Source organism: Coenobita brevimanus, chromosome 110, assembly GCF_032717465.1.
Source record: "Coenobita brevimanus isolate Jiangsu-jjx chromosome 110, ASM3271746v2, whole genome shotgun sequence".
NCBI classification, from domain to species: domain Eukaryota; kingdom Metazoa; phylum Arthropoda; class Malacostraca; order Decapoda; family Coenobitidae; genus Coenobita; species Coenobita brevimanus.
This window is the reverse complement of record NC_137063.1, coordinates 50,553,979-50,581,274: the sequence shown is the minus strand read 5'-3', so window position 1 is coordinate 50,581,274 and position 27,296 is coordinate 50,553,979. Positions and strand designations below refer to the sequence as shown.

General features: G+C 42.3%; 1 protein-coding gene across 1 annotated transcript; it reads left to right on the top strand.

The window, feature by feature from the left end:
• Positions 1 to 7,773: 7,773 nt before the first annotated feature.
• On the top strand, positions 7,774 to 26,493 carry LOC145417347 (ubiquitin-conjugating enzyme E2 S). Its single transcript, XM_080286025.1, has 5 exons — positions 7,774 to 7,877; positions 11,585 to 11,732; positions 14,083 to 14,273; positions 16,881 to 17,009; positions 25,653 to 26,493. Exons 1-5 carry the CDS (start codon positions 7,869 to 7,871, stop codon positions 25,797 to 25,799), a joined length of 624 nt encoding a protein of 207 aa, XP_080142151.1. The 5' UTR covers positions 7,774 to 7,868; the 3' UTR covers positions 25,800 to 26,493.
• The last annotated feature ends 803 nt before the right edge of the window (positions 26,494 to 27,296 follow it).

Below are 27,296 nucleotides of genomic sequence, written 5' to 3'. Positions count from 1 at the left end.
AGCAGAGAATTTTAAATGAATGATTTAAGAACTGCATCTATCAAAATTCATGAATATTAATAATTCATTTATCTGTATCATGTGCATGCATTGTATTATTAGTACAGGATACACTTGTCAGAATTGTATGGTATATAATATATATATATATATATATATATATATATATATATATATATATATATATATATATATATATTATCTATTGCCAGATGCCTCAATAAGAAGTGACAGGAAAGATGGGAGAAATATGAAGAGAGGAGGGCAGGCACAGGAAAATTATATACTGTGTATATATATATATATATATATATATATATATATATATATATATATATATATACAGTATATACTGTACGTGTAAAATTTTTGGAATCAAAGTTGGGAAATATTATCACCGACTCCACAATCCTGGTTGTTACAAAAATTTAGGCTAGGTTTTGAGACTGGCACTGATAAGAATAATCTTTAAAAAATGGCATCCGTCTGTCTTTGGCACAATCTGGGAATGCAAACAAACACCACTTTTCAAATGCTTTCATTACTTATAAAAGAAATAAAAAGGCACAAACTTGAAAATACAACCAGAAACTATCTAAAGAACCACATAGAGAGGTTAAATAAAAAAAAAAGGCAGTGTGGTCCTGTCTCATGGATTACACCCCCCTTCCCCCCCAAAAAAGTGCCCCATAATGTCCACTGCAGTATAACTTTAGAAGTAACCAACGTTACTGATTTTCATTATATTACGTCCCTGAACTATTCTAACCAAGACTTACCTTTTAAGGCTAGTTTGAGTTGGGGGAGCTAATTTTGTAGGGGTCGTCATATAGTGGCTTAGGTTAGGCTATCTCTCAGTAGCGGATGAATGTCGCGCCATATTGGCTGGTGCAGGAATGTGCACTCGGTCTATGTCAGGCCCTAGGTTAGGCCTAGGTTAGGTTAGGTTAGGTTAGTTTAATGCAGAATAGTGTGTTTTCAATTAATTTTGATCTTGATTTGGGGGGATAAACCCACTTTTGGAAATCTTACTCAAAATTACAAAAGGGGGATTTTCCCCCCAAAATGAAGGTCAAAACTAATTAAAACAGTATTTTGCATTGGAAACCATAAAAATAATAATAAAAGAAAACGTTGGTTACTTCTAAAAATTTACCTCCACTGCCAACAATACTGACATTACTGCAGAACCATAATTTTGTGATGAATGATTTTTTTTTTTAGTACCTAGCAATAACGCTGCATCATAGTATTTAAAAATAATAAAAATACAGGGATCCATATAGATGTAATGGTGCCAGGGTAACAGCATTGTTAACCTTCACCATCTGCCTACCAGACCAGAGAATGCTGACTGCCTTGCATATGTAGTGATAAAAACAGTAAAACACGGCAAGTCTAATGGTCGACGAATTGCAGTGAACATACCGGTAACGTTCTTTACGCCAAGCACCAGCAGCCAATCAGCGAAACCCTGGGTGGACAGATGGACCCATTCTAAAACTGTGAGAATACGTTTCAACTGAATAACTGAGCATAAAAGTATCTGATATACGGCAAAAGAACACTTCAAAACGCGATTAATTTTGAATTAGCATTGAAAATCCATCTGCACGTCACTCAAAATTGTCAATGTTCTTCTGGCAACAACTATGATACAAATCAACTTCTTGTCTCCTAACCATATATGTTAGGTAATTTCCTGCTAGCTATGGCTACACGACACTCATTAAGCACCAAGAAAATACCAATATACGATAAATACCTTCCCCGCTGACGGTTTGCCGCGCGATCAGTTGTAAACAAATAACGTTGAGGTTGCCAACTCGGACAAATATTGATGCATAACTCCCATATGAACCTATTATGGCCACAAAATTCAGTATGTCTACCGCTAATTACTAAAGTTAAAGGCAGCAGTAAATATAGTAAAATGATCAGTGAAGGTGAATTTGCCTAATAAAAAAATAACCAAAGTTTTTTTTTTTGTCACCGTTTTCTTTCACTTTACATGGCAGTCTTTGTCATTTTGTCGCGTCCCCACTGATAAATCATCTGTACATACTTCCTTTATTGCCGTTTCCTATTTTTGGTGTTATTTTCTTCCAAAATTATATATTTTTTTTAGTTCGTTTGAGTTTGGGAGGGCCTCATTTGTAAAGCACATGAATAATAACCATGATATGACTATGACAATCTAGTTACCTCCTAACCCTGCGGTATCTCTTGAGTGCCACCTAACCTAACCTAACTAGAGTAACCTAACTTACCCTGATAGTCCTTTTTGGCTCATCCGACAAGCTAAGCTAAGCTATCTCAACCTAAGCTAACCTAACCCAAGTATTATGCCACGTGCTCAGAGATCATCTTCTTGCTCTCTGAATACGAGGGTCTGATATTGGGTTCTTTCCAACCAGCGGAACAGGGCTCAAAACAAAAGCTTACCAGTCGTACACGTATATTACACATAAAGAGTACAGTGGCTTGGCACAATACAATGTGGTAGATTACACACACTATGAGAGATACGGGGATTGGAGTTTTGAGACCAGGGCTGATAGGATAACTGCAGGTGGTACCTAGGTGTGGGAGGGGTCCCGTCAGGTGTGCGCTCTCTGAAGGAGCGCGGGACCACTATCATACGCCTGATCATCAGGTGAGGGTTGCTGGGCGGTGTGGAGAGAGGCCATTCACTGAAGGGGCCTCCGTAGGTGCGTCGGCTATCGGGGATGGGGCCAAATAGGTCGACCAAGCGCACTGTCTTGCGCCTACCCTTGGTGGAGAACGGCTTGCTGGCTTGTCTGAAGAGATCTTGGCCGGGAGTCCTGGGGGCGCCCCTCGGTGACTGGTGTCTGCAGTCTCGCCTTTGTTGGGAGTCCGACAGGGGCTGCCTGCTGCTTCTTCTCAGGGAGTCCGACAGCACTTGGTGATATAGGGGCGCTGGTAGTAGTGAGTATACCCCCAGACTCACAATAGGGCTACACCAGACCCCTTCCAGCAGCAACTACGCTGGGGAGCCGGCTCTGCCCCCTGTGGTGCGGGGAGAGCAGGAGGAGTGTCCCTCTTAGCCTCTGGAGGAGTGAGGCGAGCAAGGAGTGTGACCCTCGGCGGGTGCCACAGGGTTAGCGGATGAGGGAAGCATGGTGGGTGTTCTCTCCCTGGCGGGCACGGTGGGCACCACCGCGGTTCTGCTAGACCCTGGGACTGCAGCTGAGAGGAGCACGGTGGGCGTCCTCTCCCCGACGAGCACGGTGGGGATTGCCGCCGCCCTGCACCCAGCGGGGGCTGCAAGTGAGGGAAGCACGATGGGCGTTCCCCTGTTGCAAAGAACTTAGCTCCCCAGGCCCCCAAACCTCTAGGTACGCCCCTATCTGTTGGTACGCAGACCCTGCCCCAATATTCGTGAGCACTGGCCCAGGTAGAGGGTAATGCAGCAAGATGACATTGACGTACCTCTCGTGGATTCCGTTGAGGGGAAGAGGGGCGCGTGATGGTTGGGGACGTATGCCCGTCTTGCTCGGTCTCTTGTTGCGCCTCTCTGTGGTCTCCCCTTGGTATTTCACCATGATCATGGAAATTAAAAATATTCATAAAAAACAGAAATATATTCATTCGCACACAAAAACACACATACAGGCATACATTATATGATAACACAAATCCACTGAGTATGGTAAGATTGCCCGCTAAGGAAACGGGAATAAAGAAAATAAATACCTAATCATCTCTGATCCCTTACGGACACAGACCACAGAGTTATGTATAACTCTGTGACACAGACCCCTGCTATTCATTATGCACCTACAAGTATTCACCTATTCTTGCTCAGTTTCGTGGAGAACGCCTCCTGAACAATTCTGTTTTCCCTTTAAAACGGAAACGCTTTCTGAAGCACAAGGTGCCTTTGCCCTGCTGCGTGTCTTATCAGAATTACTCAAAAGCTAGACAAATTTGGACAAAATGGCTGATGTATGAAGAAAGAAGAAAAGTTGGCGCGTCTGAGAGTATCTTATTGGAATGGGCCTTTTGGAGGATATTTGCTTTCATATACTGCCGTAGGTGTTATGCTGGATGTTTAAAGATCGACTTCTCATTCTAAAGACACCAACGACTGAGCGGGGACCTCTTTCTAGACCGGAAGTAGAACACCTACAAAGGAACAGGGCATAAAAACTCGGCAGGATACCTTAACACATCTATTGTCTCAGTTCAATTCCCTTTCAATATACATCAAAGATACACTGAATATGGATGGGATAAAGTGACAGGTTAATTAATACTAGCATAATATATCACATTGGCACGGTATTTACGCCTGAGTCAATACACGAGAGAATATCACACAGCCGTGGTGACACTGTTTATACATTCGATCTCTTTGGACTGTACGCAGTAGGTTGGTCTCTTTGGTCACACACTAGGATATTCTTTGGTTCTGGGATGCTTAGACATAGACACAGTACTCTGGATACACTGGAACAGAGACTTTTAGAGGTAGAGTTTCTGTCTGCTTTATATCGCTCGTAGTCACTTTCATTATTAAGTCTGTAGCACGACAGTGGGATCTGATGGCGTCGTCACTCGACTGCTGAGGCCTGGGTTAAACTGAAGTGGTGCCCAGGAGTGGAAGGGAGCCCTTCTGGGGAGCCTTCCTGCAGGAGGCACGGGACAGCTCTCGGGGGCGTCGCTGCCCGGGCGCGTGTCTGGTCCGGGGTGCAGGGAGGCCCTCTTCTATTCGGGCCTCGACCTGGTAAGGGGCCCTTGGGGCTGGGCCCGAACAGCATCAGGAGTCAGGCCCGCCGCTTCTTGCTCCTGGCAGAGGGCTGACGGTGAGTGAGGTCAGAGCGATCCCACCTTGGGGTTTGCGGGCTGGCCCTGGGAGGCTTGGGAATGCGGTCGCCTTTAGGTTGGGGCGCTGTCAGGGGTTGGCTGTGGCACCTCGCCCGCGGAGTGTCCATCAGGATCCAGCATCGTCCAGGGGCAGGATGTAGGGCGCGAACCCTGCCTTTGGAGACAGGACCTCTCCACCACTCCTGGACCAGCAGCACCTCCGAGGAACCACACCTGGAGGGAGAGAGAGAAGGGTGTCCAACGCAGCTGAGGGGTATGGAGTGGGCTGCGCAAGGGACCTTCCCCTCCGGGAGAACCCTCAGGACTGTGGATGAAGGGCGTACAGTGGCCATCGTCACAGGTCCACAGCCCCTTGGGGTAGCAGCAGAAGGACGTACAGTGGCCGTTCCTTCCCCAGCGCATACAGTCTCCGTCGCCATGGGGCTGCTCCCGAAGGAGGAAGAGGCAGGTGAGGAACGCACAGTGGCTGATCCCCCCCCAGCGCGTACAGTGGCCATCGCTGCAGGTCTGCCTGCCCAACCGGAAGTAGCTGAGGGACGTACAGTGGCCATTTCCTCCCTGGTATGTACAGTGGCCGTTACCACGGGGCTACTCCCGTAGGAGGAGGAGGAGGAGGAGGTGGATGAGGGATGTACAGTGGCCATTCCCTCTCCAACGCATACAGTGGCCGTCGTCGCGGCTCCACTCCTGCTGCATTTGCCTGTTGGTGCGCGGTCAATAGCTGCCACACTGAGGCGGGCTCCAGATGTGGCTGCAGCAGAAGGACGTGCAGTGGCTGTTCCTTCCCCGACTCATACAGTGCATTTACCTGACCCGCTGTGATGTCCTCCTAGGGTGGGGGCAGAGCTGCGGCTCCGTAGCAAGGTGGTGGGCACGGTGGCAGGGGCGCGCATTAATGAGAGGGTTATAAAGAAGGTAGTGGTAGTGTGAAAGATGAAAATGACAGACTGCTGGTGGAGAAGGGAGAAAAAGTGAACAGATGAAGAGAACACTGTAATGATTTGTTAAAAAGATTATGAAAATAACGTGAGTAACCTATGAATGGCTAGGGAATGGCTCGGAGAGAGAATGAGGAAGGGAGAGATTAGTAGAATGGAAGCAGATCGAGGGAGAAAGAGATCAGTAGAATGGACGTAACGGTAGCAATGAAGAAAGTCAAACGGGGAATGCCCCAGGAATCGATGGAGTGTGTGGTGAAATGTTAAAGCACGGAGGAAATCTAGTATTAGATTGGATATGGAAGATATGCAGATTGGCCTGGAAGGATGGTAGAGTCCCAGAGGATTGGAAGTCAGCTATAATTATTCCCTTGTACAAAGGAAAAGGGAAAAATGAAATGTGTGGTAATCATAGGGGTATTTGCCTTCTTAGTGTAATAGAAAAAGTATATGGTAGTAAAATGCCGGGTATAGGCTCCAAGGACGACACGACACCCCCAGAAGGAGCCTAGAGAGGAGCAGACAACGCATGGTCCAGCTCCGAGAGAGAGTGACGTAAGTCCGCCCGGGCCGCGCGCCCTTATGACCTGGAACTCTCCAGCCGCCACCATTGCAGGAACCCGCAACTACCTTGCGGGCGACCTGACCCTCGACAAGATCGGAGTGGGGCTATTATTCTAGTCAGCACCCATGAGACGGCCGGTATCCACTCGACTCTCCTACAGGAGACAGCTTGCAGCCGCTCTGGAGGTAATAAGGAGACGGCCTGTAGCCACTCCTGTCTTTGTCAGGAGATGGCCGGTAGCTGCTCTGAAGGTGCCCTTAAAGAGACGGCCTGTAGCCACTTGACCGTCCTACAGGAGACGGCCTGTAGCCACTTGACCGTCCTACAGGAGACGGCCTGTAGCCACTTGACCGTCCTACAGGAGACGGCTGGTAGCCGCTCAGGAGATAATAAGGAGACAGCGGTAACCACTCCCACCTTTGTCAGGAGACGGCTGGTAGCTGCTCCCACCTTTGTCAGGAGACGGCTGGTAGCTGCTCCGAAGGTGCCCTAACAGAGACAACCAGTAGCCACTCGACCTTCCCACAGGAGATGGCCGGTAGCCAGTTAATGAAAGCGTCTCCGAACAGACGAAAATATGAGAAGATGGACTGACCACAGTAAAATTACATAAATGGTTATGGGCGGCTCATGCCCTTAGAATGAATAACAAACGAACAATCGGGATCGTTGAGTGGCAGCCCCTGAAAAGATACACAAAGAACAAGATGGAGAGGTGAAATTTTGATATTTGTTGGGACTGGCTGGAGCAGGTTAACAGCAAATAGGTAAGAGTGGAAGAAAACGATAGGTAAGCATTCGCGTTGTAGTAGAATGTCTCAGATTGTTCAGGAGGGTTATGATGATAATAGGGCCTTAATTAGCCATAAGTGGATATCAGATTAGCGGGATTAGGATGAGGTAGGGACGTCGATAAGATTTTTAATATGGGATGGCCAAAGGGTGCCCAAGCCTAAAAAAAAACTCATTGAAAACTAAGATAGTCCGAGGATATCCTCCTAAAATATGGGGTGGCCAGTGCCTCCCTGGCCACCCCACTTGGTACATCACTGGCCTTGGCGAGTATGAAAAGAAAAACAGTAAGAGTTGGAGAAACTAAAAATCATAAAGTCAAACAAATAATACCGTATAATTTAGGTGAACGTCCCTGATTACTAGCCTTGTTTGGACCTGAGCTATGATCATTTACTGCACCCTCCTGTTTTCTTGAGAGACCAGGTGAGAAGAATATTAACATGTAATTTTACTTCTTTCATGGACATCGGAACATTAGCTATTCTGTGTGCAGTCAAAACAGATTAAACGTCAGTTTTAAAACACTAGAGGTGTTTAAATATCCCGCGTAAACATTGTATTGACGCCTGCGCGGGTTCTCGTCTCCTGATTGGTGGATTTCGAATGTTTGATGCCAGTGTGAGGGAGGACGTCAACAGTGGGGGTGCTTCTGCGTTCTCACGCTTTATTTTCCTTCAGTACCTTAGTTTTATACCTCCAGTTGGCCTCAGATCACATCAATGGCCTCGGTAAGATGGCAGAATTCTGTTGTTGGCTAAATATGGTACTGTACACGGGGAAAAATTTTAAAGAGCTCCACGAAACGAACTGTAAGGGCAGGTCAGATTGCTACCTCTCTTGGCCTCTAATTACCCCCGAATCTGGCCAACTTATGACAGGGCTGTAATTCCGGGATTACATGAACGTTTGAGTTTGGTAAATTGATGGATTCTCGTCTCAGTAAGCAAAGTTGCCTCGTACATGTTAATTTACATTCTTTACAGTGGTAGTTGAGCAGAAATACAATAGACTAAACAATTGTATACGGTTTTTACCGTAGTAAGTTGATACAGTAGCATAGCTCCCTGACATATATTTCCCTGGTTAGATCTGGATAGCACTGTGTTAATATCTGTTGTTTAACAGTAATGTTAGATTCATTGTTACTTGGGTAATAGGTAAACATTCAGTGTCTTATAATAAATGTCATTTTTAAACTTCTGTGGCCTCTTCAGATATTTTGCTCTTAAAAAAAAAAAAAAAAAAAAAAAAAAAAATCCACATTAGCTAAAGTTTTTGATGATAAACATCTTACATACCGGTAGAATATTATGGAAACATTTTGACCTTCCCATTCTACCCATATATGCTGCTGATGTTCTTATTATTATGTTATTTACTGTTTTGTTGGTTCCACTAGCTTTTGCCATTTTGAGTCACTTTTGAAAGTCAGAGATGAAACTTATTGGAGCTCATTAATACTTGCAGTGGCCACACTGCCTGCTGTTGAATTGCAATATATTTGGACACTTTTAAAAACAGAATATTTAAAAAACTGTTTTTAGTGATCATTGAATCATAATCATCATTCCCATACTGTCTCTGGCAAACTTGCTCAACAGGATTACAAAATCATCCCCAGGCTGGTTTGTTGTATTGTCCATTTATTTGCTTCTGTTCCTGCTCTTTCTCCAGCTGAAATGAAACTGTTTTTGCACCTTTGGACAGTCGCACCCTGCACTTTAGCTAGTTAGGTTATCTGTTAGGGTAGTTAGGTTTGATTGGTTAGGTTACTTTAATTAGGATAACTTAGTTGGGTAAGGTTAGATTAGGTTAGAAATAAAATCAGAATAATCTTTACTGTCCAAAAATGCAAATTTACTGAAGCTACTCAGCCAGAACCATTTGGATTTAACCCATCACTGTTAGGTGGTTTGGGCAACAGGTCCCCTTTTGAACAGTGGAGTGACTCATTTTGTCACAGTTATAAAACTCCTTTCATCTGTTATCAGCAGGAGCCACAGTGCTTTTATGTCCAGTACACTTTCCATTTGCTTTACTGATATACCAGTAAAGTGGGTGTAGTCATACAGGTATGTTTTTACATGACTGAACCAGTTGCACCTTCCTCACAAACACTTCCATTTACCTGCACCTCAAATGCCTCCTTTGCTTATGCGCATGTGCAAAGCTTGGATGGGATTGGCCACTTCCAAAGCAGCTGTATTGTATTTCAACTTAATGGATGATTTGTCTATCAGAACCCATGAAACGGTAAAATCACAATCATGGAATTATTGATGTAGGGTCTTTCCACGAACATGTCAACCTTTTGTGTCAAAATCAGAGTTGCTTAAAAAGTATATAAATTATACATCATTTTAAAGCTTAATAATTGAATTTTATGAATCTGAAGAGAAAAAGAGCCTAAACTGTCAACTAAGGGAGCTGCATAAAAATTGTCATATGTCACCGGAGAAAAATCAATGCTGAATTTAGCAGTTTTCATATCATTGACCAGCGTATGTTATTGTTTGGAATGCTGACATTGTGATTTAATGAAAATGCGTCTATTTGAGCTGTGATTGACACTACAGTTGTTTACATATATGTTGTGGTCAGAATGTAGCATGACCTTTAAATGGAAGTACAGTATTTCAGGAGTAACATGTCACGTTTTTTCCCCATTTTTCCCATACACAGCTAACAAACTAGAGAATACCGACATAACTTTATATTATAAATAGGCATACCAAGGCCTTAATAATGTAACATTGGGATACTTTGAAACAAACCCTGGTAAGCCATATGGTCTGTCACACGTTACATGCCCACTGTGAGGAACGTTACCAGAAATTGATGTAACTTTTCTCATGACACCTTTGAACAAAAAATCAAAGTAGCTGCACTGAAGTCCAATGATAAAACCCCTGTGTTTGTAATTTAGTATGTTACCTTGAAGTTTTTATTCTTTCCAGACAGTAAATTGATTTTACCTGGTACCTGGTGAGTGTGTTTTACCATCACGTCTCCAGTGACTCCAGCTGAAAGACCTCTTGGCCACTGTAAAGTAGCATTGTATCATTTGACAGCAGACCAATCACCTTTTAAGCAGTGCCATCTTCAGGAGACTGGCTATGACCCAGAATCTGACTCCAGTACTAGTAGTGATAGGGAAAGTACCCGATACATATGTCTTGCAGAAATGTGAAAGTCATTCATGTCCCAGCCTGAGTCACAGAGTACTACTGATCTTGAGGCAACACAAAAACCATCCCCAGGTAACTGTGTACTAGTTCATCACACTACCAAAAAGTTGTCGAAGCATTATGTTGCAGTGGCAGAATCAGTTCCGGAGCCAGGCATGTCCGATTTTAATTATTTAAGAAAGAGAGGCACTGACAGATTGGGTGATGGCCAGTTTCATATTCTTGACAACCCGGACAGAGACGAGATCTCAGAGGATATGGTTGTGCAGGTATTGCCATCTCCTCGTGTCAAGAATGACGCACACATTCAAAGGGGTGAACTTTCCTTCCTCAATCAGTTAGTCTAAAAGGATGAATTTTCCATCTTCAGTGAGCAAGTACCGGGTAGTTAATCTTTAATTTTTGTGTTGTTTATATCGCTGATGTGATATACAGGCAAGCTTATCATGTAACTTTCACATCAATTACTGGTTGTAGGGTTAACTACATGTTATAAGGTAATTTATGTTCGTAATATTCAAAAATTACATTGTTCTTTTCTGCTGCATCACCCCCAACCCTGCTTTACAAGAATCATGTTTTGGTTAATTTATCATGTGTTTCATGTTAATACTGGTGTGAAAACTGTAGGCAAATGTTGCACTAGGCAAAAGTCCTGATTCATTGGGGAAATGTGATCATGTTCCATTGTAGATTGTGTTTGGAAACTTCAGATGAAAATTGATATGATATTACTGCAGTATGATGATGTCTGGTATGAATTGCATTAACTTGCAATTTGTCAGGAAGGATTGCTAGCTATTCAGAGAGAGGGCTTGGCTGTTGCAGATACAACTTAGTTGATAAGGCAAACCATTGGTGCTGGAGTGGGACACATATGCTCGATGGCAATGTTGTAACTGAGCTGCTCTGCTGCTTGGTTTACAAATGTCAATCCCTCCCCATTCTTTGCAAGGAGGATGGTGGACTGCAGGAGGGGAACAACTTCAGCTTGCAGTCCACATAGTTCTCAGTTTGATGAGCTGATAGATCTTCAGTAATATCAAGAGAAATTTTAATGGCATGCAGAATACAGATCCTGTTCCTACTGGAATAAGCTTGCTAGTTTTGCATATGGAAGTCAGAACTTTTTATTTTATTTTCTTATTTTTTATTTTATTTTTTAAAATGTCCCTTTCTCCCGTATAGGCTATAGTCTATCGTTACAATTTGAGATGAAATTACAGTGTTATTATTTTTTTCCCCAGACAAGCAATGTGGAGAACCTATCACCCCAGATCCTACGAGGGGTGGTAAGGGAAATGACAGAACTTGTGAAGGGTGCTCCAGAAGGAATAAGAGTCCACATGAATGATGAGGACATCACAGACATCCAGGCCACCATCACAGGTCCAGGTGAGCTGAATAATTTTTGCTCGTAACATCTTCAGCCCAGAGTAGTCTGAGCAAGTCACGGGGCAGTAACAAGACTGAAAGATGAAAAGAGGTTATTGTATTGAATGGGTTGGTCTCACTGTAGGCTGTATATCTCTTGCTGGGTGCTTAACCCCAAGTTTAATTCAGGCTGACTGCAACAAAATTTTCTCAAAGCCACTCTACTCCCATGTACTGGTACAGTACAAGTGTAAGTTCAAGCGTTCATATACTCCTCCACTTTATGGGTCCACTCATTCATAGTTTTTCTCTCATTCTTCTGTAAACCCGTGCCGGACTGGTTCTTTGTGAGGTACCGTAGTTTACCTTCCCTGAGTCATTGCTTTATAGCCAGTGTAATTTGTACCACATATGAGGCTGCAGCTTGGCCCATGCAGATCATCATTGTACCTCATATGAGGTCTGTAGCTCAGTAAGGGTTAAGTTTGTCAGTTGCAATTTGTACTATTTTCCTGATTTTTCATTCTCTGTGCAAGCTGTGATAGTCATCATCCTTCTAAACCTCATTACTAGTACAGAATACAGCTCAGTGCATTGTGTCGCCATCATAACACTATGCCACAACATGGCTGCTCATCAGTCTTATTACAGACAAATTACAGTTATCCCTTAACATTCGCGGGGGTTAGGTAACAGAGACACCCGTGAATGTTAAAAATCCGCGGATATCTGCTGCTCCTCGTTTAAAAAAAAACTCTGGATCCCCCATTTCCTTCTATAACTAATGAAAAACCCCATGTGCATGTTTACAATCGCTTTAATTCAAGAACACTAAACAACCACTTTATTTAATACAAGAATGCCAAAAGTTAAAAATAATGAGTAGTGTACTCCTGCATGGCCTCTCTCTCGGCACTACTGACTATAACAAAAATAAATATTTGTTGTAACAAAAGATAATCTCTATGCACATTTTTACAAACAATAAAAATGACAAATAAAACTTTAAAAATAAAATTGCTGATAAAGCTATAAAAAGGTTTAACATTTTCACTTTACAGTACATCTTCTTTGTGATGGTGGTGGGTTGAGAGGATTCGTCACTGCTGACAATACCAAAAATAAATATTTGTTGTAACTTAAGATAATCTCTATGTACATTTTTACAAACAATAAAAATGGCAAATAAAGCTGTAAAAATAATATAGCTAATAAAGACATAAAAAGATTTAACATTTTCACTTTACCTCTTGGTGGTAGGTGGTGGCGACCATCATCCACTCACTTGATGTAGTGCTGCCTACTTCTTCCTTAGCCTTTATCATTCTTTTTCTGTGCCTGTTCTCCTCTCTTCCTATTTCTCCCATCTTTCCTGTCATTTCTTATTGCTTTTCTTTTCTTTACAGGTGGCTTTACATTGAGTGACAAGCCAAATGGTTTCCTGTAAGCCAAGAAACCATTTACAACGCTGGGTGGTAACCATAAAACCAAATCATACGTGCTCCCTATGTGTCAGCAAGTGGGTTGGTGGAGGGTTAGTGCCCCTCCCCGTAAAACAAATAACTCAGAGTCAAATGGCCACCCTTTACGGGATTATGACGTCTGGCAATAGATAGATAGATAGATAGACTTTACCTCTCCTAGGTGATTATTGATTAGCCAATGATGGAGGCTCATGCACACAAAGCTTTGGTATGACCAACCAATCACGGAGCTTTCCACTTGCATCAGCTGGTAAACACAACAAAGCCCTTCACCACAAAGATTGCAAGGGAGAAAATGGAAGAAAAGAACAGAAATACTGTACAGGTAATCCCAGCCCATCCTAACTTTTCCCATGATGTATTAATGACATTAATAAATGAGGTGGCCAAAAGGAAGAGTGTTACAGTATATTTCATTCACTGGATAATGCCATCACTAAAACAGCCATGAACTGTGCTTGGGATAATGTTACAGTGTCAGCAGAGTTCAACGAGATAATTTTTTTCTTTTTCTGTAGCCATCCGCGGATATTCAAAACTGTGTATGTTAAAACCGTGGATGTAAAGGGATGACTGCATAATCTTCACACAAGAATTTCCAGAACACCAACCTGTATTTCAGCATTCAGTTGAGTTCATATCCTGATGAGTCATAGGCTGAATCATCATCTTCATGCATGTCCAAACTACTTTATACACACTTCAGTACCTCTATGTACTGCTGTATTATTATTATTACTGCATTATTATTTATTTTTTTGCATATGCCTGCATTTGTTGTCAGAAGCCCTTACTTTATGATGTTTGTTTCAGTACAGCTATTCATATAACATACAAGAGAAAACTGCTGTACTATCAAGTGTAAAGTAACAAGTGTCTCTCTTCAGCTGGCACACCTTATGCAGGAGGCATGTTCCGTGTGAAACTGGCATTGGGCAAGGACTTCCCCAGTGCACCTCCCAAGGGATATTTCCTTACCAAGATCTTCCACCCTAATGTTGCTGCCAATGGAGAGATCTGTGTTAATACCCTGAAGAAGGACTGGAAAGCTGACCTCGGAATACGGCACATTTTGTTGGTGGGTGTTGGGGGAGGGGATGTGGACTCTTACAGTTGTTACCATTAGAGTCAAGTTTCTTGAAGTTGTAAACCCACATTCTTTAAAATCAGGGATGATGATAGAAATTTGCTGATATCTCAAATGGATTAAACATCCAGCTGGCCAGAACTGCATTGTTTTAGTTTTATCTTGTCATTCCAGCCTGTTAGAGGCATAGGTAGCAGTGTGAGCAGCAAAATAGGTGTAACCAGCCTAACTTACAACAGTTGTATTTTTTTTAGTAAATCAAAATAATTTGTGTGGGTGTGCGTGCGTGCGTGCGTGTGTGTGTGTGTGTGTGTGTGTGTGTACTGTATATATACACAGAAGGATCTCGATCTTCGATCGGTTTTGGGACTAAAAAAAAAAAAACGATCAAACTGCAATTTATCAAAGTGCAAATTGATAAACTTATGGGAAAAAAATAAATGGGACCGGCGTGTCGCTGACAAACCTTCATGAACTTTTACGTATACACTTATAACCACCCAAAATCTTAACACAGCCATATATAGTACACTCAATCCTCGTAAATCACGGCAATTTGGGTCTGGACCACTGCCGTGAATAACAATGTCCGTGATTTATGAATAATAACTCTTATTTGAAAAATTAATTTGGGTCTGGACTTTGGCCAACCTGCCCCCACAGCACCCTACCTACACCTATCTAGGCACCGTCAAACACAAACATACAAATTTATGAATATTCATTGTATGTATTAAATAGAAATAAGCCATGGTAAGGGAGCTGACCTTAATCCTGTGACGAAATTGCTTAAGTGAATGGAGTGGGGTGGAGTTGGGAAGAACTTAGAACCTCTCAGCACTTGTTCTTCCCAAACTCTCTCGCCAGCTTTGAAAACTTCTCTCCCCTCTCAGCACAATGAATGAGCTCCGAATGTTGACTGTACAACAACTGCGGCAACTTCTTGACGCCATACTGCTTAGAGTGCTTCATCTTGGGGGTCGGGAGGGGCCATGGCAGGTAGGAGACGGTGGGAAGTTGCACAAAAAAGGCAGATAACTCTCATACTCCACGGCTACGGTCTGTAGTGTGCGGACTGGCGGGACAAGAACAACAACAACAACATGGCGGCATTAGTATGCACATATGCCACTAGGGATGCGCGGTGATTGGTTGTTGGATCACGATTTTCAGTTTGAATGCCGCGGTTTACGGTTCTCCTCGGAAAAGGCCCACTTGGGTGCCTAGATCCGCAGTTTTCATGACTGAACAGTGATTTAAGGTTTCCGGCACTCTGACGGCCACCTAGCTGTGGTTTATGAATCTGTGATTTATGAACATGCGATTTACAAGGATTGAGTGTAGTTGCTTATATTTAGTACATATTTATTTACTGTTAGCAATAAAAGCAAGAAATACAGGCTGCACACACTTTAATATAGAAAGAATGAAGCTCATGTGGTGAGTGTTGGGTTCCGAGACAATTCACCGTCAAGTCAATTCGCCGTCAAAACATGGACGATTTCTCGTCAGGACAATTCGCACCATGGACGATTCCCCATCATTCTATTAATGTACATATTATTATTTAATCAATACTTTAATAACTATATTTCAGGGGGATCCATCAGAGTCTATGTTCAATAGCGTAGGCTTTGGATATTACAGCATTTATTAGTTGCACCTTTAGTCAATAATTTACTTGTTTCTTCCTCTCTGTAGTTGCCTTTGAATTATATTCTAGCATCACTCATAGCTGTCTTCATTAATGACGGCGAACTGTCTTGTTATTGTTATGATGGCGAATTGTCCCGCCCGGTTTTGAGGCTGTGGTTGAGTCACTGTTGCCAGCCACCACTGCCACCCTCGTTGCCATCACTCACACTCACCCCAACCCTGCTTGAGTGAACACCTGCTTCCTTATCCTTGTCCCAATCACCATGGCCACTGCTGTTGATGCTTTTACTGCCTCCGTCATCACAAAAAAGATTTCAAACATTTGAATGAGGGCAGGCTTCACCAAATGGCCGGTAGGTGACATGACAGATGAACAGATGGGCTACGACTTGCGCTCGCAACCCGGCTTGAGTGATCGAAGCACGAATTTTGGACGTGTAGAATTATCCTACCATACACTTCCTATTATACTACGAAGACAAATGCCCCAATGATTACCACACACTTCTTTTTCCCCTTGTAGTTTGGCATATACAGTATAAGGGTTTGAAGTAAGGGTATTTTTTCCAAAATCTCAGAAATTGCCCATAGGGAGGAGTGTGCTGTGGCTGGGAACCCCCCGGTGGCTAAGGGTTGACACTGTTTATATTTGGCACGTTCGTCGTTATTTGACCAAGTGCTTCAAATATATTGAAGGGTTGATAAATGGGAATGATGAGAGTAGGCAAGTGTGAAGCATGATGGGTTTGGATGGTGCAGAGAGAAGGATTGTGATACTTGAGAAAGAAGATAAAAGCCTATGAAATTTATTCTTACCAAGGGAAGTGGGACCAAGGAGGCATTCTTTAGTACTTAGTTTTATTCAGCTTTATAAAGCAGATTCATTTGAGTCAGAATAATTCCCTTTCATGTGCAGTCCTTTCATTGGGTAATCTTTTGTAGGTGATTAAGTGTCTTCTGATTGTGCCCAATGCTGAGTCTGCACTCAATGAGGAAGCAGGGAAGCTGCTGCTGGAGGCCTATGATGACTATGCTGCGCGAGCCAAAATGATCACAGAGATACATGCACAGGTAGGACATGTTCGTTGTATGTTGTTTTTCATTGTTATTTAATGGTAGTTATCATCACAGGTACAAAGCAGTTAAGTGGGTAGAAGTGTTGCCTATTTATCATCTGAGATGTTTTCTTTTGTGATGTCCTTTATTAACCCATGGAGATAGTGGATGAAATATGGACCAGATGGAAAGAATATTTTGAAAATCTGGTGAATGGGAATGGAGAGAGCTGAGTGGCTGTTAACATGATTGGTTTTGGGTGTGTGCAGAGAAGGAATGTAGCGCCAGGAAACGTAAAACTGACAGAACTGAATAACATTGTGAAATAGCTGAAAAATGGGAAAGCAGCTGGCGTTGATGAGGTGCATGTAGAGATGACTAACCCAACAACTGCAGCATTAGGTTTCCTGGTCTGGCCCCTCATGCACAAAAAAACTGGAAAATAAATTGTCCCAAAAATAGTATTTGCTTGTGTGAAATGAAAGAGTGCATAAAAAGTGTAAGAAAAACAAATGCGAGTTAATAATTATCTTAGTTCAGCCATGATGAAGTAATGAGGACTAATGAGAGAAAATGTAGTGCGCCCATTTAAAAAAAACAGCTTTCTCATTTGATGTACGTCACAGCTACGAGTTTTCCATTACTGTATATGATGTACAGGTATACCCCGATGTATGGTACCCCTAGCTGCGATACCCTGGTTTAGCGATGGTGGTAGGAAAACTATGGTACTATACTTCGCCAAATGATGGCCAAACCCCATTTTAAAGATGGGTTTAGATTTTTTTGTGAGACTGATTTTGATAATATTTTAGACCTAAAATTTGTGTTTAGGTTGATTTATAAACTTTTTAGACTTATATTAATGTATTTTAGTCATAGTTGGGGTGAACATTGTCATTTGGGGTATAGTTTACTAAGTTTGATTTTTTTCCAGACTTAATATTTGACGAATTTCAGATTTTATTTTTTGGATTAGGTGAGTTATAAACTGCTTTTAGGCTTAGTTTAGCTTGTTTTAAAGCTGTATGGGGGGTGTAGGTTAGCTAGAAACTTGTTTTTGGACTCATTTAAGTGGGTTTAGGACTTGGTTGGGGGGGAAGCCCAAGGCTCAAAAACGCATCCCTATGCTTTACATGTTAAATCTATTCCGATATACGATACCCCGCCTTGCGATGGGTTTTTACTTAACCAATTGCATCATTAAACTGGGGTATATCTGTATGTCACAGCTATCAGGTTAAGTGTGCAGTAGTGGTGAGAGTAGAATGAAGTGCTTGTTGGAGATATGTAAGAAGGCATGGACAAGTGAAACTGTGCCAGTAGAGTGGGAAAAGGCTGTGATTGTACCTGTGTACAAGAATAAAGGTGAGTGAAGTGAGCTCAGTAATTATCATGGCATAAGTCTGTTGAGTGTTGTAGGGAAAGTATATGCAAGGATTATTATAGAGAAAGTAAAAGATATCAGAAGGCCTAGTGAGTGACAAACAGGGTGTCTTTAGGTGTGGCAGTGGATGTGTGGATCAAATATTTGTGGTGAGACAGATAGTGGAGAAGGCTTGTGAGAAGGAGTACAAGGTGTTTATGACATTTATGGATCTGGAAAAAGCATATGACAAAGTAAACAGAGAAGGATTGTGGGAGGTTTTGCATATATAAGACATGCGACAACGTTGTGTGATATCCCCATGGTTGTTCAGTATATAATGGATGAGGTGATGAGAGAGGTAAAAACATGATTAATGGAGAGAGGGATGGTGTTAGTAATGGATGGAATATTTCAAATTTGATATATGCTGATGATGCAATACTGGTTGCAAATACCGAACAAGAGCTTGGTAGACTAGTGCAGAGTTTTGTAGATGTCTGTGAGTGTCGTGCCTTGAGCATAAATGTAGAAAAGAGTAAAGTGATAATTATTGAGAGAGAAGGTGACTCCCAGTGTGATGTTACAGTGAATGGAGAGAGACTGGAAATGAAGCCCCAACATTTTGGAAAAAGATGCCACCACTCACCAGACAACTTAATGTAAAAATGAGGTCAACTTGAATTACCCTCTGTTATACAATTTTTTTTGTTACTTTACTGAAAATTGGATATTTATTGACTTACCTACATATAATACTGGAGAAAAAAATGGCTTCTTTATCAAAGTACAGTAAACCCTCGATATAATGAACTGATTGAATGGAGGGGTGGGTCGTTATATCTGAAAGTTCACTATATCCGATGGTTGTTATTGACCGAGGGATTACCGTCCAAGGGTCGCTATATCTGTGGAGTCGTTCGGTCCTATGTGCGCAACCGCAACTAACACTATGAAGTTTAACAAGGAGAATTCAATGGTTTATGTAGTTATACAGTACATGTACAGTAAATACCATCCTGTATGAAGTTGTACATATAAATACAATGCCTGTAATGTAATGTAGTACTGTTACAGTACACTTACCATGCCAGGGAGTGAACTTCCACCAGATAAAGCGACCAAAGGTTGCTCTATCTGGTGGAAGTTCGCTCTGGAAATGGTGGGTCATTATATCCGAAGTTTGTTATAAAAGGGTTTGTTATATCGAGGATTTATATCTTACAAAAAAATGAAGAGCATATGGTACTTAAACAATCAAAGATCTCATGAACCCACTGGGCTCATATGGAGATGCTTTCTCATTGGTAGTGTAGCATAGTTTGTGTGCCCGCCACCAGGGACCCGGGTCGGCGCTGATGGTGTGTATACGCCACACCTGACACCCGCACCTTTTGAAATCAGCCGATGAAAATATAGTGCCATGGTCCACTGCACGGCTACAATATATGTGGAAAAATAGACTGTAGCAGAACTGAGACTCTTTCTCAAAGCAATAGGAATACCATGCCTTAAAAAATTTGGGTTGCTGATCTTGCCCCCTTAAGATTTTGGCTGTACAGTTCTTATTATTAAGTGTATAATGGATAGAGTGACGTCAGGATTTGCCAAACAAAAGATTACGATCTTAGGAAACTGTATTATAAATTTTTCCAACAACTGAGATTTGTAACATGTGGTAAAAATGTTCTGCATGCAAACACACACAATAAGCTTTCATGTCCTTTTCTGTGGAGAACTTTTCTGTGTAAATCTCATTTAGAGCATCAGTAGAATATCTAAGATGAATATAATACTGTTATATTGCTTTATGCATGAGTAATAATCCCAATAGGAATTTTTTTATCCCGTTAACTGCGCATGGCGGTTTTTTGGAGGTGTCCGTGGTGCGCAGATATAGGGGTAAAAATGAAATTTCCCAAAGGCCAAATTTTGTCTTAGGAATTGAGAGAACACATGCCAAAGTATATAGTAATGAAATATTAGCTCAATATTTACCTTGGTAAAGCCATGGATGAACATCAAAGTGTCTGATACCCTATTGGATTGTATGGTTTTTGTTTTCTTTTTTGGTTTCGGTTTTGAAGGCTTAAACATGCTTGCACGGGTCAGCCTTGGTCACCATGGCACTATATTCGAAATTCACCTGCGCAGCCAGGGCTGTACTGTGCAGTCGCACTCGGAACAGCCCAGGCCGTATAGAGCAGTTAACAGGTTAATGGAAGGTACACCAACTCTGAGCGGGTATTGACCCCACGCTGTTTAGTGATCCGGCAAACAATGGCAGCTTTCAGGAGTTTGTGGAGGCTCTAATTGGTGAAAGTGTTCAAATACCTGGGTATGGTGATAGAAAAGAGGGGGAAATGTGCAAAAGAGGTGAAAAGTAGTGACACAAGAAGGGAAGGTAGCTGGTGCTATGAGGGCCTGATAAGTAACAGAGGCTTGAGTGTTGCAGCTGCACGAGGCTTACATGAAGGAGTGCCAGCTTTAATATATCAGTGTGAGACTGGTGTGTGGCATGAAAAAGAAGTCAGGAGTAAGAGCAGTGCAGATTGGACTGCTGAGGAATGTATGATGAGTACAGAGAGTGGATAGGATACAGAATAATGTGATTCGTGAAAAATGCGGAGTGAGGAAGTCTGTGGACACCAGAATCGAAGAGTGTACTGAGATGGTATGGTCATGTCGAGAGAATTGATGACAATGGAGTGGTGAAAAAAGTAACACTGAGTGCATTTGAAGGAGGGAGGAGGCAAGGTAGGCCAAGAGGAGTAGACTGTAGCACCAGTCGAGCAGGGCAGTACTCCCGAGGTGGATGGAAAGCTGATGACAGGAAGTTCTGGAGCTCCCGTTTCATCAGCCCTCAGGACTAGTTCCTGACCATTCCCCTTTGCTGAACTTTATCAGTGTCTCAGTTACACAGAGAGTAGGCCAGGATGCTCTCCAACACAAATTTCTCTTAACTATCTACACCGACTGCGTTATATGGGGCTGAAACATGGAATATGGGTGTAACAGATAAGAAAAGTTTGAATGTAATGGAGATGAGGTGTCTGAGGAGTATGTGTGGAGTGACGCGTATGGATCGAGTGCGAAATGATGAAGTGCGAAGGAGAATTGGAGCTGTTCGGGAGATGGCTGGTAGAGTTGAGCAGAGGGTGTTGCGATGGTTTGGGCATATGGAGAGAATGGATAATGAGCGATTGGTGAAAAAGATAACTAGATCTGATGTGAGAGGGGTAAGGCTGAGAGGAAGACCACGAATAGGATGGATGGACAGTGTGAAGAGAGCGCTGGATGCGAGAGGGATGTCTGTTGAGCAAGGAAGAGTGGCTGTGCGTGACAGAAATAAATGGAGAGAAATTGTGAATGAATTGACCTTGTGTAGGTTTATATCCAATGGAGGGTTGGGGTTAATTACTTACATAATGCCAGTCAGGGATGAGTGAGGCTGGTCGCTCGTCTTAAATGTCAGATCAACATGCCTAGCTCCGGGCCCCTACGCTCCTCATGGAGCAGCATAGGATTGGATGATGGATGGATGGATGGTAGGAGTTCTTGTTCATTACCATCAGTTACAGGCTCAGACATCTACCTGTTCCATGTCATTCCCTCTAGTAATCTCTATATCCTTGCTATAATTTATTATCCACGGATCGGGATATACAGTACCCTCGCGTCCAACACGGTAATATTGTCATGCATGGGTCCCGTGTTGGACCAAAAACGTGTTGGACAAACAATAGAGCTTATAGGGAAAAATGAATTATGTCAGCAACCCTAGGAAAAGTCACCCTAAATACCTACCATATACCTATACATATATTGGTACTATTGTAATTATAATAAATGGCACTGTGCTATGAATGATAACTAACCTTTTAGGATAGTGTTGGTGGGCTTGCTGGGAATGGAAGGTGGTATCCAAGGCTGTAGTTAGTCCTACTGGGTCCCCGGAGGATGGCTGCTGGCGTCACTAGCGGGTAATGGCTGCTGCTCCCCCTCAACCTCCCTCATAAATCCTTCGAAATCACACTCAGAATCACTATCTTCGTCCACAGCCATGGAAGGTCCTGCTTCTGCTTGTCCTAGCACTCTGTAAGCCTTCACTGCTGCCAGGATCTTGTCTTGGTTTTTTATTATGGTCCTCACGTTGGCTTCGTTCATGTCGTAGGCCTTGGCAATGTCTCCCCTTTCTTCTTCCTCTCGATGCTTTCTAGCTTGGTGGCCTGAGGGAGGTGCCGACGCTTCTTGGGGTTCTCAGAAGGCTTCCTAGGCATCGTGAGCAGGGTAAAATGCAGTAACAAGGGCAGAAAATGCAGCAAGAAAAAAGCACCTTCCAATGCGACTGAGTGGCGCTGTGGCGGGAGAAATTTAAACAAAACATCACGTGACAGCAGAAGCGTTTTTAATTGGGCGGCATCATGATCATTTCACGATAGCGGGTGGGGAAGGCTACTTGATCAGAAGTTTTCATTGGCTATCATCATCATGAGAATGTCCAGTATGACCGTGTTGGACCGGGGGTGATCGTGCTAGAGGTGAACTCTGCGGATTTCGCCCACTTCTCGGAGCTCTGTGCGTGTTATGCTGACACACTCGTGTTGCAGTAATTAAATCGTATTAAATAATACTAATTATTTGCTCTCCGTGCTGGACGTGAATCATGCTGGAGTAACGCGTGTTGGACGGGAGGGTACTGTAGTAAGATATTGCTTGTTAAGAGAATTTAGTGGATTTCTTGTTTATTAACTTCAGAATAATTTCTGTGACCCATCCCTTTGACACATTCTTATTCACATCCTGCTCCACCACCATATTGCCAGTTATATCCAGCACATGAATTTTATTTATATTTGTATTACATGTGGAGCAGTCAGGGAAAAAGACTGAAAGTTGAGAAGCTGAGGATCAAAGAAATGGCAGATGAATACAGGACCAAAGTAGAGGCGGAGTTGGAATCAGTGAACTGGGATGAAATGGATCTGGACAGCCTGTGGAATGCATATAGGGATTGCTTAGTTAGGAATGATAAAGCAGTGTGTGGTGTGGCAAGAGTAACAACAGAGAAGAAAGGTACGGCACGGTGGGATGAAGAGGTTAAGAGAGCAGTGGAGAAAGAGGAAGAAGTGGGTATAGTGGTTACATAACAGAGGTTCAATTGATATAAGAACTGAATATATTGAGAGCAAGAAGCATGTAAAGAGACTAGCGAAGAGGAAAAAGGTGGTGGTAAATGATGATCTAGGAAGGAAAATGAATGCAGATTACTCTGAAAATAGAAAATTATTCTGGAATGAGGTGCAGAAATGTGGAAGTGTGAAGGATGTAAGTGGTAGATATTAACCCATGGGGATGAAGAAAGGACCAGATGGAAAGAATATTTTGAAAGCCCGATGAATGGGAGCAGAGAGAACAGAGCAACTGAAAACATGATTGGTTTTGGGGGAGTACAGAAAAGGAATGCAGTGCCAGGAAACGTGACACTCGCACAGGTGAAAAAGGTTGTGAAGCGGCTGAAAAATGGGAAAGCAGCTTGGGTTGATGAGGTGTATGCAGAGATGATTAAGTGTAGTGGCGAGAGTGGAATGAGGTGCTTGTTGGAGATATGTAAGAAGGCATTGATGAGTGAAACTGTGCCAGCAGAGTGGAAAAAGGCTGTGATTGTACCCCTGTACAAAAATAAAAATGAGTGAAGTGAGTGCAAGACTTATCGTGGCATAAGTTTATTGAGTGTTGTAGGGAAGGTATATGGAAAAATTATTATAAAGAGAGATATCAAAAGTGCTGGTGAGTGATGAACAGGGTGGCTTCAGTAATGTCAGAGGATGTGTGGATCAAATATTTGCAGTGAGGTAGATAGTGTAGAAGGCTTGTGAGAAGGACAATAAGGTGTTTATGGCATTTATGGATCTGGAGAAAGCATACGACAGTGGACAGAGAAGGATTGTGGACGGTTTTGTGCATGTATAGTGTAGTTGGTAAACTGCTAGTTGCTGTCAAGTTTTTATGATGGTAGTGAGGCATGTGTAAGGTACATGGGCATCTAAGTGAATGATTCACAGTCAGTGTGGGCGTGTGACAAGGTTGTGTGATGTCCCCGTGGTTGTTCAGTATATATATGGATTGGGTGATGGGAGAAGTAAAAACATGAGTAATGGAGAGGGATGGCATTGGTAATGAGTGGTGATGGATGGAATATCTCAGATTTTTTGTATGCTGATGATGCAGTGCTACTGTACTTGCCGCTTCAGGGCAGGAGCTTGGTAGACTAGTGCAGAGTTTGCTGATGTCTGTGAGTGTCATGCCTTGAGATTAAATGTAGAAAAGAGTAAAGTGTTGGTAATCGAAAGAGAAGGTGACTCCCAGTGTGATGTTACTGTGAATGGAGAAAGACTGGAATTGGTGAGAGAGTTCAAATATCTGGGTACGGTGATAGAAAAGAGAGGAAAATGTGCAAAAGAATTGGAAAGTAGAGTGACACAGGGAAGGAAAGTAGCTGGTGCAATGAAGCCCTTGATAAGAAACAGATGCAGCTGCATGAGGCTTAAGTGAAGGAGTGTTAGTGCCAGTTTTGACATATGGATGTGAGACGATGGTGTGGCATGAAAATTAAAAGTCTGCAGTGGAGATGGGACTGCAGAGGAATGTATGTGGAGTACAGAGAGTGGATAGGATACAAAATACTGTAATGTGATTTGGGAAAGATGCTGGGTGAGGAAGTCTGTGATGCCAGAATTGAAAAGAGAGTGTACTAAGATGGTATGGTCATGTGGAGAGAACGGTTAACAATAGTGTGGTGAAAAAGGTATATCAGGGCAGATTTGAAGGAGGAAGGAGGCGAGGTAGGCCAAGGAGAAAGTGGAGGGATATGGTGGATGAGTATGTGAGGAAGGGAGGTTTGGAAGTTGATGAGGCTAGGGAACTGACAAGAGATTCGAGTTGGCTGGATAAATGTTGTGAGAAGTGCATGATCAGGGATTTGACACCCTTTTTTAACGTGACATTGCTCAGATTGAAGTTATTAGATACGTTTATGTGAAGCTACAGAACGTGGTGAAATTTTTGACGTATCAGCTAGAGCCAGGATTCTGGGGGCTTGAATTATGAGTGGATGGAAGCGTGGCCCATTGGGTTGGGCATACTTGGGTTGCCTGGACATCGTTATTCATCACCCTGCCCTAGGGTGGGCAGTTTTACATTTGCATTTTCTGAGGTCCTAGCAGGAAAAATGAATGTTATACAGGCGACTTATAATGGGGACGGACTGTACTGAATTCCTTTATCCACAGGGGCCAAAAACATCCAAGGGTGAGCCCAGTGGGGAGGGCAGCAGCCAGGATGGACCACAGGCCAAGAAACATGCAACAGACAAAAAAATTTCAGCTGATCGTAAAAAACTTCTAAAAGATAAGAAACGGACACTAAAGAGATTATGAGCTGGTGATACAGCAAAACTAATAAAGTGCTTTCACGATCACCTACAAGTGCAAAGTATGTGGGTATCTTCGAAGTGATATCGTCTCCCTCTCAGTTGTCGGCAACTTTGCTCCAATTTTCATCCTGCATGGAAATATAAGTTGCAGGCTTGGGTGGAGACTGGGAGTTACCTATCATAACCCAGGCTGGAATACTTTAAACTTAATGACTATTTTTTACAAATAGATATATACTTTGAGCTTTTTCCCATGCATTTTTGTAGTATTTAAAGATCTCTTCATTAGAGAAATTCATTGTTACTATGACTTATCTTTAACTAAATCAGAGCTTTGTGGTCATGATTAGGATTTTGTATCACAGCAATTAGATTGTTTTTATATGAACACACAGTGCTGTATATACCGTTGCTGATAGTATCCTGAACAGCTAAGGCAAATCATCAGCCATGCAGAAAATTCACAGATGTGCAAGTACAGTATAGTATATTAAGCTGTGTATTATGAAGCCATTTGTCTGATATTCAGATTTATGATCTATGGTAAGGGACACTAAAATGATCTTGTCTTTCTATAGGCTAAGAAGGTGTCAGGAAGTCAGTGTAGCTATTATAGCTGCTGTGCATTTAGTGTAAGGCTAGAGAAGACCATTGCAGAGATAAATCACTTTGCTGGTTGGTGATATCAACATTTAGCCTTCATAAGAGATGTGTTCAAAAAAGGCAATACAAAGTTTACCCCATCAGCCTAGAATTGGTTGTTTGTTTTATCCATTTTAGCTTGACTAGTTTCATTCATACTTTATTAACTTCACCATTACAATAACCATTGTGGTTCATTGAAAAGAATAATAATAAACAGTCAAATAGCACTTATATTTGATATTCATTATTTAGATCTAAAAATACCTTGCTGTATATATATATATATATATATATATATATATATGTGTCCGACTCTGGGCAAAGGCTTCAGGGCCTATTTCTTGGGGGCAGTGACCTACTCCAAGGCCCAGTAGTCCTCCTACACCTCCATATGTACAGTGTTATCTAAATAATCCTATTTCCTTACATCATATATGTCTTGTCCTGAGAGTTATTTAAATATTTAAGATTGTATTACTTCTTGCACAGATGCTGAATCTGCATTTGGTTTCTTAACGAAGTTGTAGGATGTAGAAATGACATCCTTTTATGATCATATACGGCATATTACCTGCAACTGTTACTTGGAAAGTTTAATATAACCTGATTTTTTAATTACCAGACTATTACAGTATATTACACTTGAGAAAGGACTCTCATATTCTAAGGGGTAAATTAATGCTGTGGCAGACCCCTTTTGTTCAGTAAGTCTGAAGGTATGTGTCTAACTCCTCCAATTTGAAGTCCATCTTAAGCTGAATAAAGTAATCAGGAGGTTCCAGAAATAAAGTGAAAAAGAATCCATGGTTTAAAGCTAAAACTTTTGCAAATATCTTTTGATGATGTCCCTGAAGAT